The 22,597-nt window shown below is 43.0% G+C and overlaps 1 protein-coding gene across 2 annotated transcripts in view; it reads right to left on the minus strand.

Moving 5' to 3' along the window:
* NAPB (NSF attachment protein beta) overlaps positions 1–21,906 on the minus strand; it is a 63,825-nt gene extending 41,919 nt beyond the window's left edge. Inside the window, exons 1-5 of one of the 2 annotated variants that reach the window (XM_030194978.1) lie at positions 21,750–21,906; positions 14,817–14,896; positions 7,570–7,686; positions 1,111–1,157; positions 891–968 (exon numbers count right to left, since the gene is read on the minus strand). In XM_030194978.1, coding sequence (XP_030050838.1) covers positions 891–968; positions 1,111–1,157; positions 7,570–7,686; positions 14,817–14,896; positions 21,750–21,847 — 420 coding nt within the window. In that variant the 5' untranslated portion in view covers positions 21,848–21,906. Of the gene's footprint in view, positions 1–890; positions 969–1,110; positions 1,158–7,569; positions 7,687–14,816; positions 14,897–21,749 lie in introns of those variants that run through there. The other variant, XM_030194979.1, reaches the window with a different exon arrangement.
* Positions 21,907–22,597: the final 691 nt, after the last annotated feature.

Genomic DNA, 22,597 nt, shown 5'->3' on the forward strand with positions numbered 1-22,597 from the left:
TTTTTCCCAAAGGGGGGTGCTCTCCCTCCCTTCATAGAAACTAATTCTCTATATCTAAGAATCTTTCTTTCATTCATTCTTTCTTTCTTTCTCTCTGTTCTGTGACCTTTGTATGAGGAATAAACTTTTCTCCTTTTTCTCTTCTTTATATAATTAGTCTGATTACTTATAATTACCAGAAATACTGATGTTAGATTCTGTAAGTGTGTTATCATTTTTCCATGACTTGAAACTAATATCTGATGCTGTGTTGGTGAGTAAGAATAAAAGACTTTTAATTCTCTGATCACTGTCCAATTTTTCTATAATATTTTTTAATATTTCTTAAGTTGTTTAGAGAATAGCAAACCAAACGCGCAACCTAGTACAATACCAACCACTCAAATTACTGCAAAGCTGCAGGATACAGAACAATATGATGAGGGTACAAAATTCCTATCGCTGTGGTGGAATGTAGAGCTCTATACTACAAATCTATCCACAGCTCACCTTTAGACCGAGTTCATGCCCACTATCTCAAGATATAAAACTACATGCAGAGGATAAAGTTCTGCACATCACAATTTTCCTATTAATTTTGGTACATCAACCAAAGAAAGACAATGTTGTTTTCTGGTCAATATGCGAGCAGCACCGGCATTAAATACGCTTTGTTTCTGCTTATGGCCTTGAAGTCAGACACAAAACTAACTAACCAAAGATAAGCAATGGAGAATAAAAGCAATCCCAACATTTAATACAAATAATCATGACTAAAGGGGCATGTCCCATTAAGGTATTTCTCTGGATACAACACTCAAGTGAGAATAGAACTAACCACAAATCTCAGGAACACTATAAAGCACATGCCAACATTTTAAACTTGTGTGAACAAAAATATAGTGGCTTACCTTTTCAATATCTACCAACTCAGTTTCATATATTTCAGCGATGGTAATGTGATGTTTGGCAGCAATAGTAAATCTCCCCTGTTTGAGATGAAAATAAAAAAATAATGTTCTATGCAATAAACAGACTACGACTTGAAGTGCAGCACACACATAAAACAGGGCACAAAATGTATACAATCTAAATTTTAAGCTGTTGCTTCTTTGAAGCAACAGTTCTTACCATGTCTGTATAAATATCGACGGCTGCATTTAAGCAGTTGATAGCCTCTGTTGCGAGTGCATTTAGGAAAAACAATGAGAAATCATTTAATGAAGATTCATTATCACAAGCATATTAATGTGAATTTATTTTTGATATTCCATATGATTTGGCCAAGTATGAAAGGTAAAAATCAAACTTACTTGGCCTACACAAGTATGTATATGCAAGTCAGCACAGGATTTTCTTTTATTAATGGCTATTATGGGTGTTAAAAGTTTTGGAGTTAGCCAATATATGACCATCTCTGGGAAAAGGTGACTAAAGTTTCTAGAAACAAAAAAATTAGGTTTTAATGAATTCTGTTAGAGCACACAGAAGTCCTTTTACCAAGGTGCACTGAAAAATGGCCTGTGCTGTTGTAGGCATGTGTATTGGACGCATGCAGGTCCATTTTTCAGCCCGCCTGCAAACAAAGCCTTTTTTTGGGCTGAAAATGGACGTACGGCAAAATTGACTTAGCGGTAAGGTCTCACGCGTTAACCAGGTGGTAATCGTCAGCACACGTACACTGCCGATTACTGCCCAGTTAATGCCATGCAGTAGAAAATAAAAAATATTTTCTGCCGCACATATCGGATGCACATAAAAAATGGAATTACCGCCCGAGGCACGTGGTAGCTGGATGGTAGTTCCAAATTGATGAGCATTGGACATGTGTAGACGCCTACATGCCTTAGTAAAAGGGCTCCACAATTTGTAAAACAACAGTCCAAACCTCATCCTTTTATGTGAAAAAAATAAAGTTACAGAAGTTCAGTCAAACATGTAACTTTTATAGACTGCTCACGGAACCACGACATGAAAAAAATCAGCCAGTCTCAATATTTTGGATCCACTACTTTAGTCACATTTTCCCCAGTGATGGTCACATATAGGTGGGCATATATTAAATATGGTTCTTGAAATGTCAGATGACACTCTTGGATAAGAGGGAAGATGACTAAATGTTTGCCAGTTGTGTGGTCAGATTATTGACTGGTAAAATGTAAGCTGCCAGTGGGAAATACAATAGGTTCAGATAGTGATTCCTTTTGATTAGTAAGGGATAGGGTTACCATATGTCCGGATTTACCCGGACATGTCCTCTTGTTGAGGATATGTCCAGGCGTCTGGACGGGATTTGCCAGTCTGTCCGTTTCACCGGATTTCTGGACAAACAGGCGGGCGGCGGGCCTATCCTAGCCTCCCCTTCCCTACTATCTACTGCCCTGGTGGTCTAGTGACCTCTTTGTGGCAGGAAAGAGCCCCCTCTTCTGCCTGGAGCGCTGCCCTTGCCCTGCATCCTGTTGCTGTGATGGTCTCGGGATTCAAAATGGCCGCCGAGAGTTGAAGCGGCCTTGTGAGACTTCAACTCTCGGTGGCCATTTTGAATCCAGAGACTGTCACAGCAACAGGATGCAGGGCAAGGGCAGAGCTCCGGGCAGGAAAGAAGGGGCTCTTTCCTGCCCCGAAGAGGTCACTAGACCACCAGGGCAGTAGATTGTAAGTAAGGGGAGGAGAGGTGACCCGGGGGAGGGGAGATGACGGGCGGGGCAGGGGAGGGGAATATGTGACAGGGGGTGGGGTGAGGATGTAAAAGGGGCGGGGCATGGGCAGGGCAGGGGGCAGGACATGTGTCCTCTTTTTGAGAGGACAAAATATGGTAACCCTAGTAAGGAATAGGTTAATAGCTGGCCCCAACAGTAACTGCGAGCCAGTCGGAGACTGTGTCCTTGAACCTGAAGGGTGGGAGTGTGAATGATTTAGTGAACTCATAGGGCAATTTACTAGTTTAACCGACAGATGAAATTGCTCTGCTGAAAAATGTTTGTATACAAGGGAAGCAATTTGCCCATGATTGAATGAGAAATAAAAGGTTAAGAAAAGCAAGTCTAGGCAGCTGGAAAGGAAATGGCAAAAATTATTGGAGAGTGCAGATAAGCTGGACTGGAGAATAAAGGTACATAAAGCAATGGTACTCGCCTGCAACAAGTGTATTCTGTAGACAGTAGGGTTGATCAAATACACAAGTGGGTGATATCCACACAAGTTGCCTTGAGGTTACAGGTTTTCCCACAGCTCAAAACATTGTGTAAAATACTGAGCATGCAGTGCCCTTCCCATAAACAGAAGTCTCCTTAGCTCCTTTATTAGTTCTGTAGCTCAAGAATGGATGCAGTTCTCAAGGAAGTGGGAGGGATTGTGAGCCTGATCCCATTGTCTATGGAATACACTTGTTACAGGTGAGCAGCACTGCTTTTTCCTTGGACAAGCAGGATTGAATCAGGCACCCAAATGGGTACTTCCAAACTCAGGGCTGCTCATTTGGTTATGTATTGCAACTCTTGCTACTAAGAATAAAGGGGAACATCTAATAAACAGACTGACCAGCACAATTTGAGCCCCATTTTACACAGAATATAGAGATTGAAATTGAGACAACCAGGTCAGAACACATTCAATTCTTGTGGTATTTTAGAAAAGGCTCTGCCAACGATCAGACACACTGAAAAAATGAAGGCACAAACCTAGCAGCTTCCTCATGGAGGTATCAGCACTTACATGTGAAAGTGGTGATTTCTGTAAATCAAGATAGATGGCACACACTTACAGACTAGCAGGATCTGGCAGATAGACACTGCAGCTCTTTGCTTAAAGAGTACACCTGTTTCTGGGCGCCTGGGTGATTCAGGCAGATGAGTTCCTATGAAAATCCCCTTTCTCCTTCTCTAAGGTCAAATGGAAGGCATCCAGGGTCCCCACACCTGGATCTAAAACAAGCCAGCAACCTTCTGTAGGATCTGATGTTTGTCACTGCTAAAACTGTTCCTATAGTAGCTGTTTAGACAGAACTAACTAGTGAGAATAGACTGGTTGTCACTAGTCACAGGATATCTGCTGCGGGCATAACAAGTAAGGTCTTCCTCAGGGCATGGATCAAAGGAGGGAGAAAACCTACGTCAAATTTTGGTGGGCAAATGGGCTTAAATTGCTTTGGGGGAGTTTACTGCTGCCACCAGAACATCCCCCAAGCACTATTTCCTTTCACTGAGTTCCACAAGTCTTTGGAAAGTTCTGGTGCCAGAAGGTCTGGGTTTTCAGCAGGTCCAGGAAACAAAAGTTCACCAAAAGGATAACCTAGGAGCTCTAGGGCCCAGATGATCAAAAGCCCCGCGCTGTTCCAAACAGCGCCCTAAAAATAGCGCCGGGACAGCGCCGGGCTTTTCTGCATCGATGATCAAAGATAATGCATGCAAATCTAAGCAGCGCTATTATCTTTATCATGTTTTAGTGCGGGAGAATTGTGCCGAGCATGCGCTCAGCACAATCCTCCCGCACTTGACAGGTCTGGGCTGTCAAAAGCCCAAACCTGTAACAGCCTGCCGAGGCCCGAACAACGAGGCCGCCGCCGCCGGGCAAACAATCTCCCACCCAGCGATGGGGGGTGGGGGCTGGAGGATCGGTGGGTCTCCAGCCCCCCCAAACCCCCACAAATCGTTGATTGCCTGCCTCCGGCCAAAGGATCGCCCACACGGTGATGTATCGACGGGGGTGGGGGCTGGAGATCCGGTGGACCTCCAGCCTACCCCAACTCCCCCCCTCCCTGCGTTCTACTTAGGTTCCCTGGTTGTCCGTGGTGTGGTGTCATGAACCCCCCCCCCCCGACCCCCCTACCTTTTGTTGGAGGAGGGACGCAGCCTGCCTGCCTCCCTCCTCTTCTAGTCAGTCGATGCCCCCAAATGGCGGTGCCCAGCCCCGCCCAGCGCATCCCAGGATGCAATGGGCGGGGCTGGGCGCCGCCATTTTGGGCGTCGACTGACTAGAAGAGGAGGGAGGCAGGCAGGCTGCGTCCCTCCTCCAACAAAAGGTAGGGGGGGGGATCGGGAGGGGGGGTTCATGACACCACACCACAGACCACCAGGGAACCTAAGTAGAACACTGGGGGGAAGGAGTTGGGGTGGGCTGGAGGTCCACCGGATCTCCAGCCCCCACCCCCGTCGATACATCACCGTGTGGGCGATCCTTTGGCCGGAGGCAGGCAATCAACGATTTGTGGGGGTTTGGGGGGGCTGGAGACCCACCGATCCTCCAGCCCCCACCCCCCATCGCTGGGTGGGAGATTGTTTGCCCGGCGGCGGCGGCGGCCTCGTTGTTCGGGCCTCGGCAGGCTGTTACAGGTTTGGGCTTTTGACAGCCCAGACCTGTCAAGTCAGTCGATGCCCCCAAATGGCGGTGCCCAGCCCCGCCCAGCGCATCCCAGGATGCAATGGGCGGGGCTGGGCGCCGCCATTTTGGGCGTCGACTGACTAGAAGAGGAGGGAGGCAGGCAGGCTGCGTCCCTCCTCCAACAAAAGGTAGGGGGGGGATCGGGAGGGGGGGTTCATGACACCACACCACAGACCACCAGGGAACCTAAGTAGAACACTGGGGGGAAGGAGTTGGGGTGGGCTGGAGGTCCATTGGACCTCCAGCCCCCACCCCCGTCGATACATCACCGTGTGGGCGATCCTTTGGCCAGAGGCGGCCAATCAACGATTTGTGGGGGTTTGGGGGGGCTGGAGACCCACCGATCCTCCAGCCCCCTCCCCCCCCCCGTCGCTGGGTAGGAGGGTAGGACAGTGTTTTTCGGGAGGTGGCCACTTGGATTTCTGTGGGTTCAGGGGGTGGGGGTGCTGGAGACCCACCGGATCTCCAGCCCTCCGTGAACATGGGGGGGGGGGATCATTGGGGGGGACCAGAGGTCCACGGACCTCCAGCCCCCCGTTCGCGTTTGCTTTGGGGGGGAAGGGAGGCCTGCCAGCATGCAACTGCATGCTGGACAGGGCTCACCATTCCTCCCCAATGATCCGCAAAATCTAACGCCAGCTCGGAGCTGGCGTTGATTTTGCTGCGGCCAGCGAACCAATCTTTGGCGCGCTGGTCACTGATCATTGGGGATGAATGCGTTAAGCGCCAATTAGCATGCATTTGCATGCTACTTGCGCTGAGAGCCCTCGAGTGCGCTGTTTCAGGCGCTCGAGGGCTCTGATCATGGGTCGGCTGCAAACTCTGGCGCTAGTATGGCATTAACAGCCTCTAGCGCTGGAGTTTGCTTTTGATCATGAGGGCCTAGGTTTGCTAGAAAAAAAAAACTTGAAACAAAATGCTGCCAGATGTTGCAGGTAACCTGCTCTCATTGGACGGACACCTAAAACAGCAAAAAGTTGCATAGGGCTTGGCACACAGGCACAAAAAACAAGAATTAGGAACAGCAAGGTAAATTCATGCAGCTAATATGCTAATTTCTCCCAATGTTACATAAAGAAAAACTGAAAACAGACAAAAAACTATGATGATGTTGCACAACAGAGACAAAATTAAATGAGAAAAACCTTATAAAAACCCTACTTTAACAGACAATTATGATATCTTGATGTGAGCTCTGGTGAGGTGTGATCACCAAGCTCCATGGAAAGACAGACTGAGGGGTCCTTTTACTAAGCCGCGTAAGCGTCTACGTGTGCCCAGCACGCACCAAAATGGAGTTACCGCCTGGCTACCGCATGGCTTTGTGGTAATCTCATTTTTGGTTCGTGTTCAATATGCGCATCTGAAAAATAATTTTTATTTTTGGATGTGCGCCAAGTGGCATTTAGGTCATTACTGCCTGGTTACCGTGTGAGTTTTTGCCCTTAGGTCAATGGCTGGCAGTAAAGGTCTCAGACCCAAAATAGACGTGCTGCAATTTTGATTTTGCCGCACATCAAGGCCCTTTTTACAGACACGCTAAAAAATGGATTGGCACGTGTCCAAACCCCCACCTACACTACCGCAAGCCTTTGTAAAAGGACCCCTGATTCAGCAGTGAGAGAGAATTGGTGCACATGTGCAAAGAAGCAGCTCAAAAGCTTCTACTAATTACTAAGCTGGAGATTTCCCTTGTAGGCTCCACTGGTGACACTATCCATGCTGAAAGGAATTGCTATCCTGCTTATTCTTAAGAGAAATCAAAATATACACAGAATGAGAAATGGGTTTGAGTAAGTATGAATTGATGGGGGAGATAGCGGAAAAACCATGAAATGAGAAGAGTGTCAATTAAAGAGCAGCACAGTCAGAATGAATAGCAACATGGATATCTGTCTACTAAGACCTGGATCATGATGAACATTTCTTTTCATACGTGCCACATGATGGCTTTCAGACAGTAATAACCCAAGTTACTACCAACCTGAGTTAGATTTGAACCAACAGCATTGATTTACAGGTAAAAGGCTTGTTATTTCTGTGCCACTACAGTAAACTATCCATTCTCAACAAAGCATTTAAAAGAATACAAATAAGCAGTAGTGTATAAGTTCTTCTGTTTTTTAAATATGTTGGAAGAGATTTCAGTACCCATAATGTCATCAGCCTTGTGTAGAGTTCCTTTGACTGAGTATATCTCACATTCCTTACCTTGTGGATCTGCTTTTTTGAAAGCATTCCCAGCATCTACATAGTTGGTGGCACCATCATGTTTGCTCTGCAACTGCATATGGAGTTTGGCCGCCTGGCAAAATGCATTTCCTGCAGCTAGGAAAAAAAAATATATCCAACAAAAGTAAAGCCCTCTACAGCTATTTAAGAAAATATCTGAAAAACTGTAAGCATCAGCATACTTCATTTTGAACATTTTCAAACAATGAGTTGTGACAGGCAGTATTATAAGATAGGATCTGATTAAAAAAAAAAAAAAAAGGACTGAGCTCCTAAATTTAAGCCTGTTGAAAATTCATCTTAATTTAGGAGCTTTAAAAAGTTGTGCTTATAAATTTAGGACTGCCATTCATTCTCCTAGATTAATGAACCTAATTTATGAGCCTAGTACTGGAAATCAGTGCTAAATTACTTTTTCCCCCTCCTAAATCTACTCCTGTTGTCACCCACTTTTTATGCCCCTAAAAAAGTATGAGTTTAGTGACATTTGTGAATAAAAATGGAGGCACCCAGCCCTAGAGTATTTTCAGAAGAGACCAAGTTAGGAACATAAATTCTTTGAATACTGGACCCAAATGAAGTTCTCTTTCAATACGTATTTCCTCCCTTTTTAACTTAAAATGTTTCAAAATCTCTATTTGCCATGAAATTACTGAAACATACGTAGTTTTATTATAATTTCATTTTACATGATCTTTGATCCTAGATATGACTGAATTCTTAATTTGTAATCAGCTCTGAACTTGAAAGGGGATGTAGTGGAATGTAAGACTCAACATATTTGTATATATAAATCAATACTTACATATGTGAGGCAGTAAATGGTGAGCGGGGTTGGGAAGGAGTTTGCACTTACATGCATACTTCTGAAAATTCAAGCGTAAGGCTTAATTTAACCCAGGAAACGTGTGCCCCTTAAAGAGCAGATGTAAATGAATACACAGTACTCCTGAATTCACAAAGCAGAATACATGTACTTTTGCTTTGAAAAGCCAGCAGAATCTGTACAGAAGAAAGTGTGTGTGCATCTGATTACTCGTGAATGCAGTTATATAAAATTACCCCCATACTGCAGCTACTATAGACCCTATCAGCTGATCTAAATGCTCTAGCAGTGCTGAAGTACAAAAGTGATCAGTTAAATTTCCATCCTTATGTTTGGACAAGCACTTCAACAAGCAAAAGGAATGAATACAGAGCACTGGAGAGTCTCAACACCGTGCGGGCCTATCTGGAGGCCACTGGATGTCAGTGCTATGACAGTTTTTACCGACTGGCAGACATAGAGGCTCATTTTCAAAGCACTTAGCCTCCCAAAGTTCCATAGAAACCTATGGAACTTAGCCTCCCAAAGTGCTTTGAAAATAAGCCTGATAGTCTATGGAACTCACAGACCCAATAGTGTACAGAGGACTATAACTGATTACTTCAAGTAAGCCTAATGTCAGTTAACGGAGATTGTATACTGTACGTATAATAACAAACAGTACTGTACATATGTTTATCAGATGTCAAGCTTCTTTGGGTCACAACGGTTAAGTGCACGCTCTGGTTAACTGCATGCATTTCTTTGGTCCCAGACCCTTACACTGTATATCATTTGCATGCATACTTGGCACCTAAAAATTGGTGCCCACTTATACAATTACCCCCTTAGGGACCATGTAGCTGAGGGTTGCCTATTCAGTTTATGTGATTTAGCTGGCAATTCAGTAGTTCACAAAGCAGGTTATAAATAAGATTCATGAAAAAAGATTCTGAAGTGCAAACGGTCCATAGGCAGTGTCTGACCTAGACGAGGAATTAAGGCAATATTGCTTGGTAAAGGTACTGATAAAGGTTCAATTTGTGACATAACTGTATATCCAGTATAGAAGCATTTCTAAGACTAGCAATGGAGGCTGTTTTTGGCTTGTAGCTGAATGCATCTCAATATGCTCTATGAATGGTATGTTTGTCAGATGGTAGCAAGAACTGTTAAAGTCTGATACAATTTGAAAGTACGTGCTGGGTAACTCTTGTGTCTAAATGGGAAGGGACAAATGATGCAAAAGAAGTGTGAAATTGATGGATGTCCTTGGTACAGTGAGGATAATACAATGTCCTTCTGCATCCAATAAGTGTAGGGTTGCTTCTCCAATATGAGAGGTTGGCAGTGAAGCAGGTAAACAATCACATTGTTTCAAGTGACACTAACAGGTAAACTGTTTCTACCTGAAATGGTAAGACTTCCTTGTGGAAGGCCTATGGGATGTCACAAGGATGGCCTTTATGTAAGGAGAGTTAAATAAAAGCAACAGAAAAACTAGTGGCTGAGAAAATAAAGGCAAAAAAGAGTTGACATTCATGAAAAACAGAAAAGCTCAAGAAGAGGAACACAGAACAGAATACCAGATGAAACTGAAGGAGGTGAAGAGAAACATAATAGCCGGTGAAAGCACAAGCAGAAGATTGAATAGCTAGAAATACATGGCGGGTGACAAGATTTTTTCAGATATATTAGTGAAATGAGAAGACTGAAAGATGCTATGAACTGTTATGTGGACATGATGAGAAAAAAGTGAAAATGATAAACAAATACATCTGTTCTGTGTTCAGAGAAGAAAATCCTGGAGAAGGACCACAGTCAGCTGACAAAATGTACATATGAGAATGGAGCAGATATCACATCATTCATGGAAGTGTTTATGACCAACTTGAAAAAGTGAAGGTGGACAAAGCCATAGGACCAGACGGGATCCATCCCAGGATACTAAGGGAGCTCAAAGAGGATTTGTTTAATAAATCTTTGGAGACAGGAGAGGTCCCACGGGACTGGAGAAATGTGGATGTGATCCCTCTTCACAAAAGTGATGATAAAAGAAGTGGGAAACTACAGGCTGGTAAGCCTCACTTTGATGAATAGAAAAATAATGGAAGAGCTGTTGAAGGAAAGGACAGTGAATTTCCTGGAATCCAATAGGTTGCAAACACAGAGGCAACATGATTTTACCAAAGGTAAATCATGCAAAAAAGAATTTGATTGATTTCTTTGACCGGACGACCAGAGAACTGGATCAAGGACATGCACTAGCCTTTGACGTGGTTCCTCAGAGGAGGCTCTTGAATAAACTCGACAGGTCGAAGTTAGGATCCAAAGTGCTGAACTGGACTAGAAACTGGTTCACAGACAAAGATCACAGGGTGGTGGTTAATGGAATTCATTTGGAGGAAGAAAAGGTGAGTAGTGGATTGCCTCAAGGATCACTGCTGGGAACGATTCTATTCAATATATTGTAAGAGGCATTGCCAAAAGGTTAGAAGGGTATCATCCACAAAAAGGCAAACTTTACAAGATTGGCCACAGAATCGATACCCCAGAGGGAGTGGACAACATGAAAAGTGATCTGCAAAAGTTAGAAGAATTATTGTCTAATGTTTGGCAGTTAAAATTTAATATGATGTGCAGAGTGACGCACTCAGGGAGTAGAAATCCAAGGGAGCTATATGCACAGACTGGGAGAGGGACTTTGGTGCGGCAGTGTCTGATGATATTAAGGCAATAAAACAGTGTGACAAGGCAGTGGCTAAGAACAGGAGGATGCTAGGCTGCATAGAGAGAAGCATAACCATCAGAAGAAAGGTATTGTTGATGCCCCTGTACAAGTCATTATTGAGGTCCAACTTCAGTATTGTGTTCAGTTTTGGAGGCCATATCTTGCTAAGGACGTAAAATGACTTGAAGCAGTTCAGAAGATGAAGAGAATGGTATGAGGTTTGCACTAAAAGACAGATGAGAAGAGACTGGAAGTCTTGAATACGAATACCCTAGAGAAAAGAAGGGATAGGGGAGATATGAAACAGATATTTAAATGGCATTAATACAGAGCAAATCTTTTTCCAGAGATGGAGAAATAGTAAAACTAGAGGACATGAATTGAGGTTGCGGGTTAGTAGGCTTAGTAGTAACATCAGGAAATTCTCTCATGAAGAGGGTGGTCGATGCCAGTTATGCCCTCCCAAGGGAAGTGGTGGAGACAAAAACGGTGACAGAATTCAAAAAGGCGTGGGATGAACACAGAGGATCCCTAATTTGAAAATGGATGGCATAAAATTTAAATGACGGCATGTGTGTTGATATGTTGAGTGATGCTTAGATGGTGACTCTGGCTGTGAGGAACTAAGGCCAGTGTGGGGCGACTTCTATAGTCTGTGTCCCAGATATGGCAAGACAGATTAGGATGGGTTGGAGATGGCTTTGATGGCAACTCCAGTAGTTAAAACGTAAGGACAGTGCTGGGCAGATTGCCATGGTCTGTTTCTAGAAAATTGCAAAGAGTCCAGGATCAAGTATTTTTATACCACATTCATTGTTGGTGTCATCATGAATTAATGTCTGACTGCTGGGCAGACTTGATGGACATTTCAGGTCTTTATCTGTCATCATCTACATTTGTTGTGGTGATGGCAATTTTGCTATCTGTTGCCCTTCAATCTCTATGCATTTAGAGCTAGAGACTTTAGATCAGGGTATGCAAGTTATTCCTCTTGCTGCCTTAACAATATGGTTGTGTCCCTTAATGAGCTACATGATCCTGCACCAGATATTCTAATCAAGGGAACCAGATCTGAAAAGGCCAATGTAGAGCAATGAATGTTATGTTGGAGGAATCCTTGTGCTATTTTGGATGACTCTGAATATAAATGAGATTGAAGTAAAAGTGTACAAAGACCACTGTTCCACAGGTTTGTAAATGTATATGATGCTATGTTGTTCATTGATGGTCTCCTTGAGTAGAGGATCAAACTCTCTTTGTTGCTGTTGGTTGCAAAGGTCAACATCTGTTAGGCCCTGGCAAATGAATATGCATCGAGCTATATCGTTTCCTAAGGAGCGTTCATGAGAAGCAAGTTTCCAACTGGTCCGCCAACTGTTTTTGTATCTCAGTAGATAAGTAGCTTGAAGGAAGAGATACATTAGTACTGCTAGATTCCATACCTTGATTGCTTCTTCATACACTGGGGCCGTTGCTAACTCATCAGTTGTGCCTTAAGTAGTTAGAATCATGCCTCTGACCCTTTTCTGATAAATTGGGCACCAGTCCTGCTAATGAATTAATCATTGTTGAAATCAACATTCTGAGTGACAAAGAAGCAGCCACACGCAGCACTGTACAACTCAATAACAAAGGTCCCAGATATCATGAAACAAAAATGCCCAGAAGTCAGTTATCCACAACAAGGAGGGAGTTGACCCAGGTGAACCAACTCTAATGGGCTACCTTTCTAATAAAAAGGGAGGTGCCATGTCAGAAAAGATTATAGCTCAGGACTTTTCCAGAAGGCAATATAATAGGAGAAAACTGCAACTGTCGCTCTGTGGGGGAGCTCCCAAAACTTTGGTAATAATCTATGTGGTTCTATCTACACTAGAACCAGGCTAGGCCACTGAAGCATCTAAGCAAAGGACCACCTCAGCATCACCTATCTTTGGATAATGAGTAATGCAAAACAAAGTTAATATTGGAGAGCAAACAGACACTGTAGCAGTTTTACAAGCTAAACTTTGCAGCTTGTAGATGCAAAGTAAAAAGCTAAAAGACAAACAGAATGACATTGAAAACAGGCACAGACCTTGCAATGTGCAAATCTTATGGATTCCAGAGTCCAATAACGATGTGCTCCAACTTGTTGCTGAGATATTTTAATCAATTCACACTGAATGCTAAGAAAGCTCTGCTTTGCCTGGAAACAGCACACAGGGCCTATAAATTGGGGAGCTTGAGGAATTCCAGGCATCAATTACTACCTGTTTCCAGTACTTCTAGGATAAACCTTGACGCAGAGTATATTTGGTAAAGCAGCTCTCCAGTTTCAAGTCTTTGTGGATTTGTCACAATATACTCTGCAAAAGTGGAAAAGATTCCAGTTTCTGAGGCAGGTGCTTCAGCAGAGGAAATCAAGCATTACTGGAGATTCCCTTCTGTATTGGTCTTTATAGTCTAGGGCACAGCTCACCATATCACTGGATTAGATGAGTTCATGGAAGGCTTGATCTCACAATGGCAACAACTTTTGTAGCTTGGAATATGAATGGGTTGAACCATCCTGTTAGAAAAGGGCCTTAAACAGCCTTCATAGTATGAAAACAATGGCTTTTATACAAGAAACCCAGTTTTCGCCTGAGGAAAACAGGGTAAGTTACAGAGTGGATCAAGTTTTTTTTTCCCCAAATCATAAGACAACTAAGAGAGGACGTAACCATTTTGATTTTCAGAGGCTGCACCATTTGTGGCCCAGATCTCTTCTAATTCAGAGTTGCTGGGGAGTTAAATACTGTAATACTGAACTGACTTTGGCAAGTGTGTGTGCCCCACCTGAAAATTTTTTTTTTTTTTACAAAAGTTTGAAAATTACAAACGAGAAGGCCAATCTGTTTCAGTGGTGACTAATTGTGTACTGACAATGTTAGAATGATGGGAATAGTTCTCGGGGAGGGTGGAGGAACTCAAGAACTAGGAGCTTACAGGTGTATTTGAAAGCATTTGGTCTAGTATACGGGTAGGCAACTCCGGTTCCTCGAGAGCCGCAGGCAGGTCAGGTTTTCAGGATATCCACAATGAATATGCAGGAGATAGATTAGCAAGCACTGCCTCCTTGGTATGCAAATCTATCTCCTGCATATTCATTGTGGATATCCTGAAAACCTGACCTGCCTGCGGCTCTCGAGGACCGGAGTTGCCTACCCCTGGTCTAGTATATATTTGGAGAGAAACACAAGGTGAACAGCATAACTATACTATTTTTCCTGTTGTGCACAAGTCTTAGTCAAAGACAGATTTTTTGTTTGTCTGAGGAGATCTGCTCTCTGAGGCTGGAGTACGTGAAACTAGATCAGACCATGCTGCTATTAATCTTCAGTTGAAAGACCCAGAGGAAATCAGAGTACCAAAGAGGTGGTATTTAATAGACAGTTGTTCAATGACTCCCTTTTCTAAGTAAATCGTCTATTGCACATGAAGAATATGTGCCTTTTAATTGTGATAATGTTTATGGTTTTTAGATTCTCAATATACTGCCTCTTTGTGGTACAACCAAAGTAGTTTGCATATTATATACAGGTACTTTTTCTCATACTGATGAAACCAGTGAAACTACTCTCATACTGATAAAAGTTTTTAAAAAATGAAAAAATAGTAAAACAAATAAACATGCCCACATACACATAGATTTGTGCTTGTACATACCAGTCCAGTTTTTGGCCATTTTGAACATGTTTGCAGCTCTAGAATACATTTCACAAGCTTCCTCCATCTTTGAATTTCCACTAGAGAAATAGAAAATACTATTAGTATTACATATGGGAGAACTCTTTTTATTATTTTTATTTTTTTACTGGTAAAAAAGGCCACGAAGTTCCCACAGTGGACATGACAAGCTTTATGAAATCAAAAGCTTTAATAAGCACCCCACAAACTACCATTTACAAAGTTACTATCCCTCATTACACAAATACCCCTTAATAAAACAAATGTATTTTATGTGCTGTACTAATAATGCTCAGCGGTTACAAGGAAACAAATTACTTATGTTTCAGGAATATTACCTCCATATGATATGGAGGCACATTTTCAAAGCACTTAGACAGACTTACAAAGTTACACAGCAACCTATGGAACTTTGAAAGTCTAACCCCCCTGTTTACTAAAGCTTATGAGTTATCTGCAGCAGGACCCATTTTATTCCTATGGGCCCTGCTGCAGATAACTCGAGCTAAGCTTTAGTAAACAACCCCTAAGTGCTTTGACAATGAGCCCCTTTATATTTTATTCCATTTTGGGAAAGGAAATTGTTGGACCGGTTTCACTATTTTAGAATTGTCAAAACTAAAACAATTTTTGAACTAAGAGAGGCAAAGCTACAAAGGCCAATTTTAGATAGGGCATTGAAATGGGAATTGAGACATCCAGGTCAGGACACGCTTACAATTCCCTCTGTATTTTACAGAAGTCTCTGTCAAAAATGTATTTGCTGACATGCACAAGGGCGGCAGCAGCAACATAAGAACATATGAGTAGCCATACTGGGTCAGACCAATGGTCCATCTAGCCCAGTATCCTGTTTTCCAACAGTGGCCAAGCCAGGTCACAAGTACCTGGCGGAAACCCAAATCAAGGCAACACTCCATACTATAAATCCCAGGGCAAGCAGTTGCTTCCCATGTCTGTCTCAATAGCGGACTATGGATTTTTCCTCCAGGAATTTGTCCAAACCTTGTTTAAGCCCAGATACGCTAACCGCTGTTACCAACTCCTCCGGCAAAGAGTTCCAGAGCTTAACTATAACATCAACATCTCCTATTTGTTTTAAAAGTATTTCCTTTTAACTTCCTTGAGTGTCCTCTAGTCTGTATTTTTGAAACAAGTAAAAAATCAATTTACTTCTACTCATTCTACACTACTCAAGATTTTGTAGACCTCAATCATATCTTCCCTCGTGCATCTCTTTTCTATACATCACTGATTGTATACATGTAGACATGCCCAAAAAGAGCATGGTCCTGCAGGGCTTTACATATGTAAGCGCCAGCATCTACATGTGCTGATGTCGATTTTGCAATCCACACTGTAGTTGCCTACACTTACACCACCTGGCACAGACATCCCCTGATCTCCCATTTGCTCTCCCCTTCTCACAGCACAAGATCACCCCCTCCTCCAACATACATTTCAAACCGCTCCACCTCCCAAATTCCCCCAGCTCTTACCAGGGTTTTCCTTGGTGTCTAGTGGGGACCAGGGGTGATCCCCAAATGCTCCTGCCTCATTGGTGCCTGGATTCAAAATGGCACCTCTGACCCCCCCCAAGGGGTGGTTGTGCGGTACTACTGCTAAGAGTCAAACTGCCAAATAAGGCCATACAGCCCTCTCAAGAAATATTTCCTTATTTTAATTCTGAGTTTAGATCGGTAATATTTTCTACTTACCTTAACCAATACCTAAACTATTCCATTAATATTTTTATTTTACAACAACAGAACCAACAACAAATTTCAAAATCAAAATGTGACTGTCAAGGCTATTAAGACTACAAATGCCAGAGTTAAATAACAGCTTCTGTACCTTATTGGTATGCTTTATATTTTAGATTTTTCTGGGTGACTGACTGCAATGCTGTTTTACTTTAAGACATGCCTACTGGTGTTTGAAGTTACATAAATGGAACCAAATACACAATTTAAAAAACTTTTGCATTCATTGTGATGCTTTATTTATACTAAAACCCACAGAGTGAAATCAATTTCTTGGAAAGCAGAATTACTTAGCTCTAATAGGAGTTCTCTGTAGACAGCAAGATAAATTAGATACACAACTGGGTGACAATGATACAGATAGCTCTGAGTATGATTTGGACTTTCTGCAGCCAGTACCTCATCAATCCTTAATTTATGAGGTACTGGCTGCAGTCAACTCCCTGGGCAGTATGTGTTTCTCATTTAACCAGCTGATCTAGCCCTATACAGGTAAGCAACTTTGATTCTCTGTAGTCATACAAGTGGGGAATTCCACAGCTGAAGGTTGCCTTATCTCGGTTTCTGAGGGCAACCTGGACAACTATATACATGGGAGATGCTGAATATTAACTAAGAAGGCCTCATAAGATTGCCTGTCTACATGCACTCATTCCTAGACATATTCAGGTCAATATTCTAATTCCACATTCAGTGTTTATTTAAACACAAGTTATGGCATTTGATGGTATACCTGCTGGGAATGTAAATATGATAAAAGTCCAAAAAACTGATTTCTTTGAATAGATCCCGATCATTTTACTTCTTCGCCAAAACTAATGTAATACTATTTTCTAGCTTAACATATCTCCCATTTATGAAGAGATACTGTTGGTGATATTTTTGTTTAGTATTGCTACAGGCTTGAAAATGAATCCAAATGTTATATTAAGAAACACACAGTAACTACAAGACATCTGGCGAGTTAGCTTAGTTTTGACAAAAATTTGAGTTAATGTGTTCTGGCTTTTCAGGGCAGTATAGTACTGTACAGAAATTTTCAGGAGCATTATCTGGATTATACCACTGAAAGTCCAGCTAGAGCCCTGGTCAATGGTACTTATCCAGGTACTTAATCTGGATTGTCTCGAGAGTAATGAAAGGTGAAGATGTGAAAAAACAAACAAGTTGCAGCTTTATCAATTTTTTTCAAGGGAAACAGGCTACCCGCATTCCCATGGCTGACAATGGTACATGAATGGATCATTTTCTTGCAATTATGTTAGATCAGTGCTTCACAATCCAAAGCACACCTATATTGACAAAAATTATCTGTTATACACCAGCTTTTGAGGAGTAGGTAGGGATGAACACTAGAGAGAAGCACAGAAACAGGGTTAGTGGGAATTCCACGGTTATCCCTCGGGGATGAACCCAGGTCATGTGGGGTTCCTGCAGGAGTGCAGGCAAGCCTTCCCTAACTCCCAAGCCTCAGGGTGCCCTCCCTAAATATATCTCAATGTACCCTGGTGGTCTAGGGGCCTCTTTGGGGCAGGCAAGATCCTAACTCTTTCCTGCCCGCTGACACTGCATCATCAAAATGGTTGCTGAGGCTTCAAGCGGTGGCCATGCAAGACATCTGTAGAAGTCTTGTGAGGCCACTGCTTGAACTCTCGGTAGACATTTTAAAGAAGAAGCGGCAGCGAGCAGATCAGAGGCAGGAAAGAGTGGGGATCATTCCTGCCCTGAAAAGACCACTAGACCTCGAGGGTGCATTGAGGTACATTTGGGGAGGGTACCCTGAGGATGGGGAGGGAAGAGGGGATGCACACAGGCAAAGTAAAAGCCAGGAGAGAACTTAAAAGCTCGCTTATGGCTAGAAGGACTCAAAGAAATCATCTCAGGAGGAGAAAGAGAAAATTGTGCTACACAAAATAAGACACACATGGTTACCTGTCAATTCCCACAGCACAAGGATCATACTGTACCTAGGAAGGAAAGAGACATGTACAACTACGTATCTGCTCAGAAGAGAGCTCCTCCATGTTTAAGAGCCAAAACTGGTCTCTCATGTTGCTGTGAGATAGTGAGTAGAGCCCATGTACTGATCTGAGTATCAGGCCTGATGACTTCCATGGCAAATCAGATCAGCTCTGAATACACTGCCATCAACATTAGGAAACACTGTCCTAGGCTGCTGAAGTGGGATATGCACACCACTAGCAAATTTGATAAAGATTTTGTTTTTTTAAACTACCCTGGTCAATAGTATATTAGAATTGAAGAATATATTTGAGTAGAAAGATGGTGAGGCTGCATTCTTTCCATGTAGTGCACGAGAAATCTTAAAAGTCCAGTGTGTACAGGACCTGTTTGCCTGTGTTTTCATAAGGCTTTTGGAAAAAAGAGGGAAACACTATAGATTCATTGATGCACTTTTGGTAAAAATGTACAGTGAATTTGCAGGACTAACCTATTGTGGAAGAAATTAAAATATGGAGAATAATAAAAAAAGAATGCTCGAAGCTCATTTACTGTTTGGGGTGAAGATACCACTATTAAGAAAAGAACATTCTAAGAAAAGCACTTTAGCTCTGCTCCTCCCAAATGGAAGTTTTATCACTTGCCAGTTTTCTAGGTGTGTTTTTTGTGTGTCTCACAAGCCGCTCAAAGTGCCACAACTCCTGGATAATGCAAATGAAAAATCATTAGTGATTGCCCTGGCAATATCTGCAGAGTGCCGGAGTGGAGTATGGGCTGTCCCCAGACTTATCAGGATAGCGGTGATATTCAGTCCACTATACAAATAACACAAGTCAGCAGAAAAGGCTAAGTTGTCTGGATAGCTTATCGAGATAGTGGACTGAATGTAATTGCTATCCATACAAGGGGCGGGCGCCAAAGGTTAGGTGCCAAGATGCACTAATTCTATAATGACATTTGGGTACCCAGATTGGCACCCACTTACCCCCGGATTCTATATAGCACGTGACTTGAGTTGAACGCACAACTTAATTAGGTAACAAGCCAATCAGCAATTAACAAGCAATTATTGACTAACTGGCATTAATTAGAATTTACACACACAACTCTCTAAGTATTTTCTGTAACGTGATGCACGTAAATTTTAAGTAAGGAGAAATTTTTACTAGACTCAGACTCATTTTCAAAGCACACAGCCTTACAAACGTACGTGAGTAACTTATGTAACTTTGTAAGTCTATGGGGTTTGATATAATGCATTTCTGTGGCACAATCAAAGTGGTTTACATATCCATTAAAAGATATCAATAATAATTACAAAAACAAAGAAAGGAAGAAGAGAAAAAAAAGAAGGGAGAGAGAAGGAGAAAAAAATATACCGTATATGTATTTCCTATGAAGGAAAATTCATTCACAAAAACATCCAACAATCAATTTCAGGACCCAGGACAGCTCCCTGTTTCTCTCAGTCATTTTCCCCCTCCAAGTATCAATTACAGACAGCAGCAGCCACACAGTAACATCGTTGTGCTCTTTCATTCACAACTCTTAACTTCCATTTCAGTTAGTCATGAACTTCTGATCCAGCTTGCACTGGAAAAGTGCCCTCCCATGCTTGGACTTTGTTTCTCCAGTCTCTTATTTGTAGAGCACTTTCTCTTCAGGAGGCAGCCTGGTTCTTTTATGAGTCTTCTGCAATTTCACTTTTGCCCTCATCATCTTCAGCAGAAGAAAAGATTCTGCTATGCTCCCTGCCATACCACTCAACCCCAATCTGACTCTTTCCTGGGCTCAAGTTGACAGCAGTGCTGTGACCTGCTATCAGTTTTGAGTTTGCGGCTGTTAGCTCTGTCACTGTTATGGGCTCATTTGATATACCTTCTTGATTTATAGGATTTGTAGCATAAAGGTAACAGTTCATTCTCCCCCCTCAGAGACACAATTATTCAGTTGCTGCAGATAAATGTAATGCAGTGCTCCCATTTGACCTTAATATTCCACATACCCTGGCTTAGGAGAGAGGTTGATACCACAGTATGTGGAAAAACTAACCCATCTACAGACATTGCCCCCAGGGGCTCTGGAACATCTCTGTTGCGGCAGCAAGATCTGTGACAGAAACCTCCTCCTCCACTGCTATCATTCACTGTGGGCTTCTCGTCTTTTCTGCTGTTTCAGCTTAGTATCATGTCTTCCCTCCTACCAGTGTAAGATTTGTTTTACTTATTTACATACTTCACACGCACCAACAGCTCCACCCCCACACATCCCAAGATACCATATACCACATGCCATCCAAACACATACTCTGATCCTTAAATAACTTCACACTCACCTGCCCTACTCACCCACCCACCGCCACCTGCCACACCCCCTAGATACTTCCACTCACTTACCTCCTACACATCCACATACCTCCATACAAACTAGGACGCCTATCCGCACACACACTATTTTCCCTTTCCTTAATCACCTCCACCACAAATCCCCATAATCCCCCCCCCCCCATTTTTTTTTTACTTTTACCAATTATGTTGGACAGCATTTCTGAAAATCATTGTTTCCTTCAGTCTGGCCAAACTTTTACTTCCAAACTATATATTTTAAAAGAGAGATGAGCCTTGTTTTTCACCAGCTTGATATGGCCAAATTTAGTATGCACTGGAATTACAGATGTACAATGCATTTTCCCACAGAGCCACACACACCCCAAAAGAAAAATCTATGTTAGCATGTCATTCCACACTTGGGAAGAAATGTTTCACTTCAGGAAGGAATTGATTTTTACGATGCGAATAGTAGGAAGGAATGGATCAGTATTAACACTACAACAGAAATCGTTCCTGGCAAGCCAAAATAAATAAATACAAATAATCCGAAGCACAGAATACGCAAGACCTAGTATTTCCCCAGTTAAGAGTCCTCCCACGAGCTGAATGTGGAAATACTGCAGAGTCACCCTAACTTAAAATATAATTGACCCAGGTGTACTTGATGACGAGGGGGCGTGGGGATGCTTCCATTTTGTGTGCATGGGTGGAATGGGTTGCACATCTACTCTAAAAATTTGCCAGTGCTCTGATTTGGACAGGCCGTAGCCAGTGCGCAGAGAACGTAACATAAACTAAGGTGGTATAGAGAAGGGCCCACACTCTCTCTATGAGGCACCGCAGCCTCCAGTGCTTACCCGAACAAGCCCCTCAAGAAAGACTGGGATGATTTCACCCGCTTGTCGGCCTCCGCTATCAGCTGCATAGCCTCTCGTTCCTTGCCCGTACTGTCCATGTCAGAACCTAACGTCCAACTCAGCGCCCTAAAGCAGAAGGAATCCCCCTCGCACCGACCTGCCGTCCAGACCGGGGGCGCGCGCGCACTACGACCACGCGCCAGGAGACTGTCACGTCAGTGACTGGGAGCTTGACGGCCAGTCGCAAAACATTCTGGGAATTGTAGTCTCCCTGCTGACAGCGATGAGAACGGCCCCGTCTCCCAAGCTCTTCCGGACATTTGATTATTTGTTGCATTGCAGATCATTTAACGGAACACTCAGTTTTAACAGCTGCGCCCGCATAACAAGGCAGCTTGGAACAGTTCGTGGCCTTTGGCGTGGAAGAAGCTAATTTTGCTTCTGAAAACTTTAGGCAAGATGTACACAGTCACTCTCTTACAGGGATTCAGGGAACATAAACGACTTCTTCAAGGGCATCTAAATGCCCTAGACCAGAGGTTCTCGACCCAGTCCTTGAGGGGTTATTCTGAAAACCCAGACTGGCTGGGTTCGCCCCGAGGACTGGGTTGAAAACGTCCGCCCTAGACAAACCTTCAGCCGTGCTGTGCCCCCCTTCCAACTTTTGGTACCTCTAGGCCCCAACACTCCTCTTTCCCCGGGTAGCCTGCACTTTTTCTGGCTCCTATACTTCCCCTCCAGGAGGCCAGCATCTATTAGTCTTCTCCTCTCATCTTCCCTACCTGTACCAACCCCATGATGACCAGAATTTCTTCCCACCTTCTTCCTGCCCAAAGCTGCAGAAGACT

Source organism: Microcaecilia unicolor, chromosome 3 (assembly GCF_901765095.1).
Source record: "Microcaecilia unicolor chromosome 3, aMicUni1.1, whole genome shotgun sequence".
In the NCBI taxonomy this organism is placed as follows: domain Eukaryota; kingdom Metazoa; phylum Chordata; class Amphibia; order Gymnophiona; family Siphonopidae; genus Microcaecilia; species Microcaecilia unicolor.